General features: G+C 39.4%; 1 protein-coding gene across 3 annotated transcripts in view; it reads left to right on the top strand.

The window, feature by feature from the left end:
• Positions 1–14,163, top strand: part of svep1 (sushi, von Willebrand factor type A, EGF and pentraxin domain containing 1) — a 236,178-nt gene that overhangs the window by 11,095 nt on the left and 210,920 nt on the right. For all 3 annotated transcript variants that reach the window (XM_043716218.1, XM_043716221.1, XM_043716222.1), the window contains exon 2: positions 5,370–5,625. In XM_043716218.1, coding sequence (XP_043572153.1) covers positions 5,370–5,625 — 256 coding nt within the window. The remainder of the gene's footprint in view (positions 1–5,369; positions 5,626–14,163) is intronic.

Genomic DNA, 14,163 nt, shown 5'->3' on the forward strand with positions numbered 1-14,163 from the left:
AAATTCTTTACTAAAACTAGTTTCTTTAATTTTCTCATTTTCACTAGAACATTGATTTCTCACTATTTCTGGATTTTTTTCTATGTCTTTGAGCATGAAGATGCTTGCATGCTATTGACTTAACGTCTCTGTTATTTCCTTATTCCCTTTTATAATTTCTCCTCTACTGCTAATTATTAAAAAAGAAAGATGTGCATTTATATAGTGCTTCCACAATATTATATCTATATATGTTTGTGTATATAAAAATATTTAGAGAGAAGACAACACATTATGAGCCATGAATATAGCAGGTAAGTTGAAAGAAAACACGTCATCGTTACTTCACCTGGAGGGAGGGATGGGGCTTTGGGCAGGGAAGAGAAGAGTGGGAAAGGGTCACATCTCCTGCATTTGCATGGAAAGGTGCTTTGTAAAAGGTATGGGGTTTGGGAGTGATTGAGGTGTGGATCAGTGGATCATAGAGAAAATAGTTCCTACAGAGAAGGGGAGGAAGGTGTTTTCAGGTAACATACTGGAAGTGGCAGGAATGGCCTCTACATTGCAGTCTCCAAATGTTGTTTGGGTGTCCACTTTGGTTAGTAGGTTCGCAGATGTCACCAAAATAAGTCGTACAGTGGACTGTGAAGAAGGTTATCCACGCTTATAAGGGTCAATGGGCTGAGGAGTGGTAGATGGAATTTAATCTGGACAAATGTGATGTACAGAACAACCTCTATTATCCAAGACAGGCAGGGAATATTTTGTTCAGATAACTGATATCATAATGTTTTTACGGGACGTTGAGATCTTGTTCGATTCATCCGAAATTCGAATAATTGACATTCGGAGAACCGAGGTTGTTCTGTATTGCATTTTGGTAAAACAAATAAAGACAAGGTTTATACAATTAATGGTGGGGCCCTGGGTTGTGTTGTCGAACAGAGAGACCTAGGGTTCAGGTACGTAATTCTTTGAAAGTTGCATCACAGGTAGGCAGAGTGGTTAAGTATGCAGTTGCCTTCATTGCTCAGACTTTTGAGTGTAGGAGTTGAGACATCATATTGAAGTTGGTGAGGTGACTTCTGGAGTACTGTGTGCATTTCTGGAAGCCCTGTTACAGGAAGGATATGGTGACACTTGGGAGGGTTCAAAGAAGATTTACCAGGATACTGCCAGGAATGGCGGATTTGAGATTTAAGAATAACCTGGAAAGGCTGGGACCTTTTTCACCGGAGCACAGGAGGTTGAGGGGTGACCTCACTGAGGTTTATGAAATCAAGAGGAGCATAGGTAAAGTGAATGACAAGGATCTTTTCCCTAGGACTTGGGAAGTTAAAATTAGGGGACATATTTTTAAGGTGAGAGGAGAAAGATTTAAAAATGACATACGGGGCAACGTTTTTACAGAATTGTTCATGTGTGGAATGAACTGTCAGAGGAAGTAGTAGATGTACGTAAAGTTATAATGTTTAAAAAGGCATTTGTATAAGTTCATGAGTAGGAAAGGTTTGGACGGATATGGGCTATGCGCAGACAGGTGGGACCAGTTTAGTTTGGGAACATGGTGACTGCGGACTGGGGGTTGGACCAAAGAATGTGGTTCCGTACTGTATGACTCTATGACTCTAAGTCTGATCCTCAGCTTCCTGTCATTTTAGTTGCTGTCATACTGACATCACTGTCCTTGGCTTACACTTCAAAAATACATCTCTGGATGTAAAGAGCTTTGGGATGTGCCGAAATGGCAAAAAGCTCCAGAGACACGTAGGAATGGATTCTGGCAGAAATTTCCAAAAAAAATAGAGGCTCCTGAGGAAGAGAAATTTGAAATCTCAAAATCATATCCAAGACCTGATCCAACAGATTCTAAATTCTGGTTCCAATTTGTCTCATTTGTGTATTTGTCAGTCTGTTTGCCAATTCGTTTTTCTCTGATTTGTTGCATTTTTCTTATTTGAATTCCTCGTTATGTAACTCTTTATGGCTTCACAAGGGCCAAAAGTATATTTTTTTATTAAATTATTTTCCTCTGCATTTTAAAGCAATCATTAGTCTTGTCTTAAACAGTCGGCTTTCAAAAGAACCCACACCTTCCTCTCCCACTTTCTCCATATTGTTGCACTGGGCTTTTCAGTGCCATAGATTCAAAAGCTCCCAGTTTAAAGGCTTCAGCCCAACTTCCAACCTGTTTATTCCAACTCAGTTATAACATTGATGATACTTTAAGACTGGAAAGCACATTGAGATGTACAGTTGTTGTGAAAAATTCAGTGTAAACGCTCGCTTTAATTTCTTTCAAAGTCATGCATATTATGTGCATCATCCCTTGTCGTCCCAATGGTCAAAAACAATCAGGCAGTAACTGTTTCTCCCAATCTCCATGACAACCATTAAATTGTTTCCTGTGGCAGAAGGATCAGTAATCATAAGTCCCAGATATAAGATATTGGCAAAAGAACCAGGATGCAGAAAAGTTCTCCGAGAGCAGTGAATCTGTGGAATTCTTTACTGCAGGGTGCTGCTGAGGCTGGGTCGTTACAAATACTGAAGGCCTGAGATAGACAGATTTCTACTTGGTAAGGGCATTCAGAGTTTAATAGGTTTTGAGGATTATCAGATTAGCCTTGATCTCATTCAATGGCAGAGTGGACTTGATGGGCTGATGGCCTATTTCTGTCCTTCTGTGTTATGGTCTTGTGATTTTTTTTTAAGATGATCAAGGAAACTTTTAAGTTTAAAGACAGGAAGTTGTGATCTCAAATACACCACTTGAAAGGGCAGTGCATGCAGACTTCGAAGTAACTTCCAAATGGGGAATTCGATGGAAATGCGAAGAAGTAAAATTTGCTGTGTAATGGGGAAAGAGAAAGGGAGTGGGACTAATTGAGCATCTCATTCACAGGCACCATGAACCAAGTGGCCTCCCCCTGTGCCTGTGAAGTAAATATATCACAAAATAAGTATCATTTCTTAAATTCACAATCGGCTTAAAATTCTTACTGCAACCTTGTGTAACAATAATGCTTGTGTGGAATTTTGTTTGTCCACGGCTGACTGCCATTTAGAATGAAAGATTTAAAACTCCATCATTAAACCTTTAGAGTTTATCGTCAGACATTAATCTTCACAGCATACCAAACATTGTGCGCCTGCCGTATTTCATCATAAAAACATTTAGAACTCTTGGTCCTGAATCCAGTATTTGGAAAATGTGGTCTTGTTTACAGTGAAAGGGTGAACCTTGTCAGTCACAGTGACAGGAACTTACAACACTACCTCCTGAGTCAATGACTGATTGAGAAAGTCAGGAACTAGTGCCATGAGTTTTACTGGCAATGGATAACACTGACGGCTTAAAAACAAACGATAGAGTTACAAAAATACTTGCAGAGATTCTTACTCTTCCAGAATAAAAATGAAACATAAGGCCAAAGACTTATAACAAATACGTTTCTTTAAAATTTATTCACAGGATAAGGGCATCAGTGGCTAGGTGTTTATTGCCCAACCCTAATTGCCTTACGGGCAGTTAACAGTCACTCACATTCATGTGGTTCTAGAGTCACCTGTAGGTCAGAATGGTAGTTATCTTCTCTAAAAGACATCAGTGAACCAGTTGAGTTTTTCCAACAATCGGCATTGGATTTGCAGTCATCATTCGATTCTTAATTCCAGATTTTTATTGAATTCAAATTCCACCATCTGCCGTGGCGGGATTAGAACCTGGGTCCCCGGAACATTACCTAGGTCATTACCAGTCCAGCGATAATTCCACCTCCCCTGTACGCAAATATGGAAGACAAGCTAGTAATAAAGTAGCCCAGAAATAACAGGAATAGTTGAGCACCAGTTATATTAAGTCAATAATCATATTTCATACAGTCTAGTTGAAAAACAAAGTTATTCCTCTCTCAATATCCATGGGGATCATTCTCATGATTTCAGGAATTTCTGACCAGAATGGATTAGTGTTCAGCCGAGCAGAACTTTAAAAATAAATAGAAAATAAATTCTCCTTCCATTTCCATCTCAAAATGCAATCATTTTTATTCGTCTTTCTAGTTTTCAGTTGAAGTAAAACACCTCTTGGGATTGTCATAGCCAAGTGACGGCTTCACCTGGGTGCTAACAGACACATGAGTAATCAGTGTCCTTGACTCCACAATTGCATCAGTGCCAGCAGCTTGCCAGTTACTCAGTGTCTTTATAAATGAGCCAAAAATTCCTCCAACTAAAGTTTGTAAAAACATGAATTCATTACTGTTTCCACTCCCTTTCCAAGATCTCAACCTATTTGCCCTCACTGTACTTGCCTGCTTCTGCAGTGTGACCTCCCCTACAGGGAATCACAGTGGTCAACCTGTATGATCCAGATCAGAACCACAAAGCAATTTCTAAACCCTTAGGCAAGACAGTAACATTTGCCTTTGTCATATTATCTGTTTCTCATGAGCCCGTCACTTGCTAACCCATGACTTCATCACCTCCATTTCTCCAATGCCCTTCTTGCCTGCCTCTAACCTTCTCAAGTCGCACCAACTTCACCTTGACCCACAGAATGTCCATTCCCCATCACCCGCTCCTTCACTCACTCACCCAAACTGGCTGACCCTCAGTGCAAAACGAAAGGATATCAGTCCTTTACAAATTCTCCTCATTCACTTCAGCTTTTCTCTACAGCTATCTTGTACCTTCCACGATTGCCAGTGCAATCTCCCACTGTCCTCGTTTTTTTCCGATTTTCTGCCTTTCCTTTGTTCTACTAGCAGTGACAGTGCCTTTAGCTGTCTCAGTGAACCACTTACAACCTTCTCCAGATCGTCTAAAAACTTTTTCTAAAAGCTACCAAAAGCACGTAGTAATAGTTGTTTATTCTAGTGACAAATGGTTATTTCTAACATTAAATCATGGGACTATAAAATGTTCTAGTATGAAATAGGCTACCTTGCCTATTGGAAATATGCTGGCATTTTTCTTGGGACCAATCCAGTCCAATCATGCTCACTCCCATTTCAATGTCCTATTAACTGTTCATTCTCTGAACATCCCATCCAGTCTAACCTAATACTTCATGGTCACAATTATATGTGCAGACTTTGTAAATAGAAAGGTCTAGCTGAAATATTGAGTGTTTTGATTGCAGCTGCTTGTGTTATTGTGTTGGAGGAGAATAACAATTATGGAGGGAGAAGAAATCACCATTGAACCATCACAGATAAATTCCTTTAAGTTGCTCCCATTTCTGCCATGCTTAATTTGCTGGAAATGTGGTGGACAAACCTGTGGAAAATGTTCTGCCAGCACATTTCCAGTCAAACTACAGCGACACCAGGAGCAATTCTGAGCCGCTTGACTCCAGTAATGTGCCTCACTCTTCTCTCCACCAGCAAATTCTGCAACACTCACGGGCCAACTCCACCAAAGCGGTGTTCCTCATCACCGATGGTTACTCAAATGGTGGGGACCCGAGACCTATCGCCGCTTCCCTGCGGAACATGGGGGTGGAGATCTTTACGCTCGGCATATGGCAGGGCAACATTCGAGAGCTGCAGGATATGGCGTCTCACCCCAAGGAGGAGCACTGCTACATTCTACACAGCTTCGCTGAGTTTGAAGCATTGGCCAGAAGAGCACTTCATGAAGGTAGGATTCTGTGCAGTCCATGATACAATGTCATGTAGACCACAGGGCAGAAGTAGGCCATTTAGCATATAACTGGTCTTTAGCAGTGTTAACACTCCACTTAATTCTCCAGGACTAGGCCTTTCTACCCTTTGAGCCAGCTGAGCCATTCAATAAGATCGTGGCTGATTTTCTACCTCAACCCCACTTTCCAGCATGGCCCCCATATTCCTTAATTCCTTCACTACCCAAGAATCGAGTAAACTCGTCTTGAATGCACTCAATATCTGAACTTCCACAGTCCTTGTAGGTACAGAATAACAATGATTCCCCATCCTATGAATCATAGAGATGTATAGCACAGAAAGAGACCCTTCAGTCCAACTTATCCATGCCAACCAGATATTCTAACCTAATCTAGTCCCATTTGCCAGCATTTGGTCCATATCCCTCTAAACCCTTCCTATTCATATACCCATCCAGGTGCCATTTAAATGCTGTATTTGTCCCAACCTCTACCGCTTCTTCTGGCAGCACATTCCATACAGGCACCACCCTCTCTGTGAAAAAATCGCCTCTTAGATCGCTTTTAAATCTTTTATCCCCTCACCCTAAACCTATGCCCTCTAGTTCTGGACTCCCCTACCCCAGGGAAAAGACCTTGTCCATTTACCCTACCTATGCCCCTCATGACTTTATAAGGTCACCTGTCTGCAACCGATGCTCCAGGGAAAACAGCCCCTGCCTATTCAGCCTCTCCTCATTGCTCAAACCTTCCAACGCTGGCAACATCTTTGTAAATCTTTTCTGAACTTTTCAAGTTTTGCAACATCCTTCCTATGATCTTCAATCTTGAAAGTCAGTCTCTTATTCTAAGACTGTTTCTCAACATTGTAGATTCCCTGGTTTAGGGGAATCTTTTTTTATCAACATCCTAAGAGTCTTTTTTATGTTTCAATGTGGTCACCTCTCATTCTTCTAAACTCCAAGGGATTTGGCCCTAGTATACTCAATCTTTGTTCACAGTGCAGCCTCCCTGTTCTAGCAAACAGTCTATTGAACATAGGAAAATGGGTTCCTGTGATTGATATACTTTCAAACCAAAACACTGACTTGAATGATTTTGGGCAGATCTGCTCTGGACCTGCGTGACCTGTTAGCCATAAGTAGCTATGCACCAAATTAAGAAGCAGAACCTCAAGTGTATTAATCTACCTGAGTCATAGGGAAATTGGCATAGGGTAAACAGGGTTGGAGCGATGAATGCGTAGCTGAAGGACTGATGTGGAAGAAGTAGGTTCCAGTTCATAGGACAGTGGCACCTATAATGGGGCAAGTGAGATTGTACTATTGGGATAGCCCACACCAGTACTGCATAACTATGGAAGTAGAGTGGGTTCTAAACTAAACAGTGGGGTCACGAACCCTAATTTGGGTTGTATGAAAGAGTGGGGAAATGCAACATAGGAAGGAATTTATGTAGGAAATGATAACCAGACAATGAGAGGAAGGGACAGAGAATACAGATCTAAAAGCAAATTATCAGACGTGTCTTGAGATTACAAAAATAATAAAAGGACAGGACTTAAACAATGAACTAATAATGCAAATTGAGATCATTAAGTACAATCTACTGGCCACAAGGGAGACATGGCTGCATAATCAGCTAGCTTGCGACCTGACTATTAAAGGGTATGTAACGTTTAGACAGGATAGGAAGCTAGGAAAGTTTGGAGGAATGACTCTGTTAATTAAAAATGACATTAGCACAACAGGGAGAGTTGACCTAAATTCAGGAAACCAAATAATAGAAACAGTCCTTATACAGATGAGGAATGTTAAAAAGGGACTTGAGGGACTTATATACAAGCTCTCTAACAGTAACCATATGATAGGACAGGGTATCAAGAAAGAAATAATGAAAGATTGTCAAAACAGTATAGCAGTTATCATGGGAGATTGTAACTTACATATAAACTGAAAAAATCAGATGAGAGAAAGTAGTCTCAATGAGGAATTAATTGAATATCTTTGTGGCAATTTCTTAGACCAGCATGTTATAGCACAAACCAGAGAGCAGGCTGTACGATGCCTAGTTTTGACAAATGAGACAGGATTGTGAAAGTGAAAGCACCTCAGTTGCAGCAACCATACTATGATTACATTTTATGTACAATTTAAGGCAGAGAGGTGTGGGTCCAAGACTATTATTTTGATTTTAAACATGGGTAATTAAAGACTGCTAGCAAAACTTAACTGGCAATCTAAGTTAAAGGATAGGTCAGTAAAGATGCAATGGCAAACATTTAAGGGGATATTCTTGCAATTGCAGAATAAATACATAAGAAAAATCCGAAGGGATGGATTCCCCTTCCATGGTTAAATCAAAGATAGTACCAAATTCAAAGAAAAGAAATATAGTTGTGCAAAGATAGGTGCAGGTCAGAAGACTAGATCAACTATTGTAAAAAGCAAAGAATCACAAAATACAAATAAGGAGGCAAAAATTAGAGTATGAGAGAAATTTAGCCAAAAATGTAAGAACAGATAAGAAGAATTTCTTCAGCTATTTAAAAAGAAAAGAGTTAACTAAGCATGTGTTGGTCCTACTGAAAATGAGTCAGGAGATGTAATAATGGAGAATAAAGAGTTGGCAGATGAGTTGAACTGATATTTTATATAACAGTGCGGTCTTCACTGGAGAGGGTATGAATGCATCCTGGAAGTAGCTGTAAATCAGGAATGGGATGGGAAGCAAGAATTCCTAAAAGATTCCTTTAGATTCGAAAATAGCTAAGATAACTCCTCTATTCAAAAAGGGAGGGAGGCAGAAAACAGGAAACTACAGACCAGTTAGCTTAACATCTGTCATAGGGAAAATGTTAGAAAGTTTTCTAACAGGGCACTTGGCCAGGTTCAAGGTAATCACATATAGCCAACATAGTTCTGTCAAAATGAAATTTATAAAGTATCGGAGTTCTTTGACAATGTAACTTATGCTGTGAAGGGGAACAAGTGGATGTATTGTACTTAGAAGGCATTTGGTAAGGTGCCACAGCAAAGGTTATTGTAAAAAATAAAAGCACATGTTATTTGGGGAAACATATTAGCACCAATAGAAGATTGACTGGTTAATAGGAAGCAGCGTGTAGGAACAAGTAGGTCCTTTTTTCAGATTGGCAGGATATCATGAGGGGTGTGTCAAGGGTTTGGTGCAGGACCCCCAACTCTCTACAACGTGTATAAATGATTTGGATGAAGGGACTGAAAGTATGAGGTAGTTAAATTTGCAGATGACACAAATTCATCAAGCAAGCTGTGAAGAGAACCATAAGGAGTCTACCAAGGGATATGAACAGGTTCAGAGAATGTGAAGTGATCCAGCAAGTGGAGTATGATAAGGGAAAGTGTGAAATTGCCCATGCTGGCAGAAAGAATAAAAAAGAAGCATGGTATCTAAATAGTGAGAGCTGTGAGATACAGAGAGATCTGTGTGTCCTATGAATCACAGAAGATTTGTATAGAGGTACAGCACGTCATCAGGAGAGCCAATAGAATGTTATGCTTTATTGCGGGAGGAATTGAGTGCAAAAGTAGGGAGGTTATGTTTCACTTATACAGGGAATTGATGAGATTGCATCTGGAGTACAGTGTACAGCACTGGTCACCGTAGTTTCAGAAGGACATCAATGCATTGGAAGCCATTCAGAGAAGGTTTACTAGACTCATAACTGGATTGAGCAGATTGCTTTCTCAGGAAAGGCTGTACAACAGTCAATTTTCTTCCTGACTGCATGGGGTTCTGAGTTCCATGTACGGAGGGACTTGCTAAAGCGGATGACAATGCCAGCACCATGCATGGAACCTTGGAGCAGCTGTGCATGCAGACGCACAGCTTAGAGGGAACATTGCTCGACAGCCTGGGTCAGTGCCTGTCCAGTTTAGTAAAGTCAGAGGTGCCTTTATTGAAACACACAAGATCCTCAGGGAACTCAGCCAGGTGGATGTCAAGGGGATGTTTCTTCTAATGGGAGAATTGAGAAGTAGGGGTCAATGTTTAAAAATAAGGAATCATCCATTTAAAACAGAGGTGAGGAACATTTTTTTCTCTCAGGGCTGTGAATATTTGGAATTCCTTTCCTCAAAAGGCAATAGATACTGAACCTTTAAGTATTTTTTAAGGCAGAGGAAGATGGATTCTTGATTACCAAGTGGGTGTCAGATTAACGGGGGTGTGCAGGAATGTAGGGTCAATGTTTAAATCAAATCAACCATGGTTTTATTGAATGGCAGAGCAGGCTCTACAGGCCAAGTGGCCCATTTTTGTTTCTTATTCATATGTTCATTTGTAATTCCTGCAGGAAGAAAGAGACTCAACTAGGAACAATTAGGATTTGTCAATGTAGGCTAAAAGGATACTGAGAAATCTTGAAAAGTAGCTGAAGCTGAGCATTATAATGAGCCATTCTTTCAGTGCTTTAACAGAAAGCAGCCAAAACCCCAAAAGCCAGGGTGACCTGGAGTGTAAACTTCAGGATAAATTTATAGCTTTTTCCCAATACTTGTGAGGATAGAGAATACAGATGGTGCTCCTCAGTTTGAATTGGTTGACCTCATAACTTTGACAGAATTAAAGCGCTTGAGTTAAGATCATCACAGAGGACTGAAGGGGCATGTGAGATTTGCAAGGACAGTGTTGGTGAACTCTGAGAGACGCAAAGTGGCACTCATTTCAAAATCCGCAACAAAGGAAACATTGGCAAGTAGAGAGCTAACAGTCTTAGTTCACTATTAGATAAAGTAGAATTGATTATCAAGATGATCTATGCAGGTTCCAGTCTTACATTTATTTATAGAGTTAAGCATTACGAGAGTACACCTCCTAACTCAACCACACCACAACTTCAATAAGCATCTCTTTAGATCTGCTCAAGTGAATGCCCAGTTAAAGCATTACATTCACATTTGGCTAAACACAATCAACATACAATTAACAATATAGATTCATAGTGTTATGATCCCAGCTGATGTTATTACTGGACAAGTCAGATTCTAGACTGAACTCCGGCTCACTAAATCATCTTCTGTTTATTTATTTATTGAGGTGTTCTTTTACTGAAAACCAAACACATAATGCTGCAGATTCAGTTTTAACAATTGAACAGAAGTTTATTATGCAAAGGAAATGAAGATAGAATAAACCAAGTTATTTACACATGACACAGTTTGGAAGATTTTAAAACATATGATAAAATAAAACCCATTATCTCAACACCATCACTTTTAAAACACAAATCCCAGCAACGGTTCCCATCTCTATCACATCAATAGGTTTGACTTAATTGATCCTTTCTATTCCTAGTCTTTAAAGTTTGTTAACCTTTTCCTTGTTGAGTTACATAATTGAGTTTAAGCGTTTTTTAAACTCCAAATAGATCGTATAGATTTCTAACTAAACATTTCTGTACTGGAATTTTCAAACTACACTGCAGTAATCTATTTCCTAACTGTTCTGAATCAATTTCTTTCTCAGGAGAAACTGTTTTTGCATCAAACCTCAACCAAATCTTCTAGAAACCAAAAGCTTTCCAATGTATTTGTTTTCCCCAAGCAAAACAAAGTCTTGTTTGTTCAAAACCAGAAGGAAGCTAGTGCTCTTAAATGTTTCCTCTCTTCAGTCGTAGCATTGTCATAATGCAAATAAATTTCCATTATCACTCCAGGAATTGCTGTTTCTCACATATTGTTTTAAAAATCATGACTCCAGAAAGACTGACATGTTAATTATTAACTCCCTCGTTTACACAGATCCAACCGACATGCCAGTAATTAAAAATTCACACTCTAAAATGAAAGATACTTATATTATCACAATAGAAATTTGCAGAGTAAAGAGGAGAATTCAGAATTCAGTCCATTATGTTTCTGCTGCCCCCCCTCCCCCGGCAAGAACAGTTGTGCTTAGTCCCACATCTCTGCTTTTTCTCTAGATCCTGTCATTCTCTTATCCTCAAGTACCCATACAACTTTACCTTGAAAATCCTTTTTCATTCATAATACAAGATCTGATCCAACCAATCTTCTTGCTTTTTGCTTTTTGCGTGAGTCACACTTTCAATTATTCATGGCAAGTTCCATGTCACAGAAACTTGCAGTACTTAGTGTACAGTACTCCCATCTAGAGAAAAATAGGTCAGCTCTGAGGTCGATCATTTTTGTTTGCAAAACAATCGTTTCTCAATTATGCATTACATTCAGTAAGTACACCACTGCACATTTCAGAGGAAATAGCTTCTCTTTCTTTATTTTGACAGATTGGTTGGTACTAGGAGTTGGCAATAAAGTACATTGTGATATCTTATACTATATGACTGCTGGTGCTATTGTAAGCATGTATTCAATGTTTGAGAAGTTAAGGATGTGTTTCTTGCTTAAATACTCATATATATTGGAGTACAGTACTATAGTTGTATGGTATAAGGCGAGTGATCTCAACCCATGTGTTCAAAATTCATAATGATAACTGGAAGATATTTGAATACATCACATAAATAAATCAGAAATAAAAAGCTGTAATGTTGACCATGAAACTGGAACATTGTAAAAATTCATTTGGTTCATTAATGTCCTTCAGAAATGCAAATTTGCCATCCTTATCTGACTGGGGCCAATGTGTGACTCAGCAATGTAATTGATTCTAACAGCATGCTGAACCAGTCTAGCAGCCTGTCTGTAGTAATCAAGTTAATGACTCATTGGAACCTTTCCAATTAGGGTCTTAATGCTGGCTTTGCCGATGACACCTCCATCCTCCTGTTCAGTTTCTTCCACTTTACCATAATGTTGGTTAATCACCTTCTCCATCTCCTCCTGTCAGTTACCCATTCCTCATCCAATTCCTCTATGTCTTATACCAACGTGTCATTCTGGTCTTAGACATTCCCATTCCCAATCTTCCTGGCAGCCCTTCTCCATCTCAACAGGTTGTCTCCTTTTCTTCACAACAGGTGACCAGATCAGTTCAATCGCTTCTCAGCTACATCCTTCAGTGCCCATTATTGACACCCTAAACTGATGGCTTCTAATATTGTCCTTTCTCATTACTACACACATCCACCTCAACACTGCCATCTTGTTATTATGCAATAGTTGTCCCTCTCCTTTTGGTGTTGCATTCTGTAATAAGGCTTGTCTTACAACTGTCCTGTAGATTCTTGCTGTAAATTTCAGCATGACTTTTCCACCAGGTCCTTTGTTAACTTTGTTTAGTTATTCGAACAGAGCTAGATTCTTGCCTACGTTATAAGATTGAATAATTTTAAAATAGCTACTTAAATGATTTGTCAACAGGAAATCAGTCTTCCAATATAGCCATTATATTGCATAAAAACAAACGTTTGCAAAGTCTAACATGCAGCAGCACCATGCAAGTGCAACTATTACCGTCTGTATTAATTAACCGAGTACAATAATACAATATTAAAAATCACACAATACCAGGTTATAGTCCAACAGTTTTATTTGGATCACTAGCTTTCGGAGCACTGCTTCTTCCTCAGGTGGCTGTGGAGAATAAGATCATAAGACACGGAATTTATAGCCAAATGAGTATGGTGTCATGGAGATGTGACCATCCATTAAATAATTTTAGATCAAGTCTTTCATCTTTTAGAATGGGATGTGTTGGTTTCTGTTCTTTGATATTTAAATCCCAGAACTTCTTTTAAATTACATTCTCAAGAAAGGTTTAGCTTTTCTAACAATAGGTGCCATCTCAGCTCAGACAATGTATTAAGGTGTAAGGTCTGCTTGTGTCCCAGTGTTGACTTAGACTGGTTCTATTTCTCAAGTGGGATTCACAGAGTTTTATATGGATTTATGCAGTTTCTGAGCAAAATAAAATGTAATTCTGCAAAAACAAATTCACCCTATAATCTTACATATGTGCACAAGTAGGAGACAGAGTGGGTGTGTGCATATGGGTGTGAGAGCATGTGATAGAGTGTGTGTGTAGGTTTGGTTAAGTGTGTGTGTGAGTGTAATGGGGTATACACCTGTGAGGGGGTGCGTGCGTATGTGGAAGAGGATTCTGCCTTTGCTGTTTTTGAATTCATGTGTCGCTGGACACCGGAGTGCATCTGGGAAAATTAACAAACAATGAATTTCATAACTGATCTTGGAGGAACCGGTTTGGGCGAAGTTCACAGCACAGAATCAGATAAGTTAATTGTTGTTTTAAGTCTGTCCAAGAGAAAGGTTGCATTAGTGAGTACAGTGGGTTCTTTCTTGACTATATGTTTTTGGAGATAAGTCTCTTGATTAAACTTAAAGTATAAGCCATAGCTATTAATTTAACCTGGGGCAGTGTTTGTAGAGGAATAAGACAGTGTTTTTTCTGTGTCTGTAGATTGTGAAGGAGCAAGAATGGCCTTTGCAGTGATATGTACTTCTTGTCAGATGTGGGAGTTTAAAGACAGTTTAAGGGTTACTGCGGATTATACCTGCCACAAATGCTGTTGGATGTGAATCTTATCAGATCGAGTGGATCGGTTGGAGAGA

This window comes from Chiloscyllium plagiosum, chromosome 2 (assembly GCF_004010195.1).
Source record: "Chiloscyllium plagiosum isolate BGI_BamShark_2017 chromosome 2, ASM401019v2, whole genome shotgun sequence".
Lineage (NCBI taxonomy): Eukaryota > Metazoa > Chordata > Chondrichthyes > Orectolobiformes > Hemiscylliidae > Chiloscyllium > Chiloscyllium plagiosum.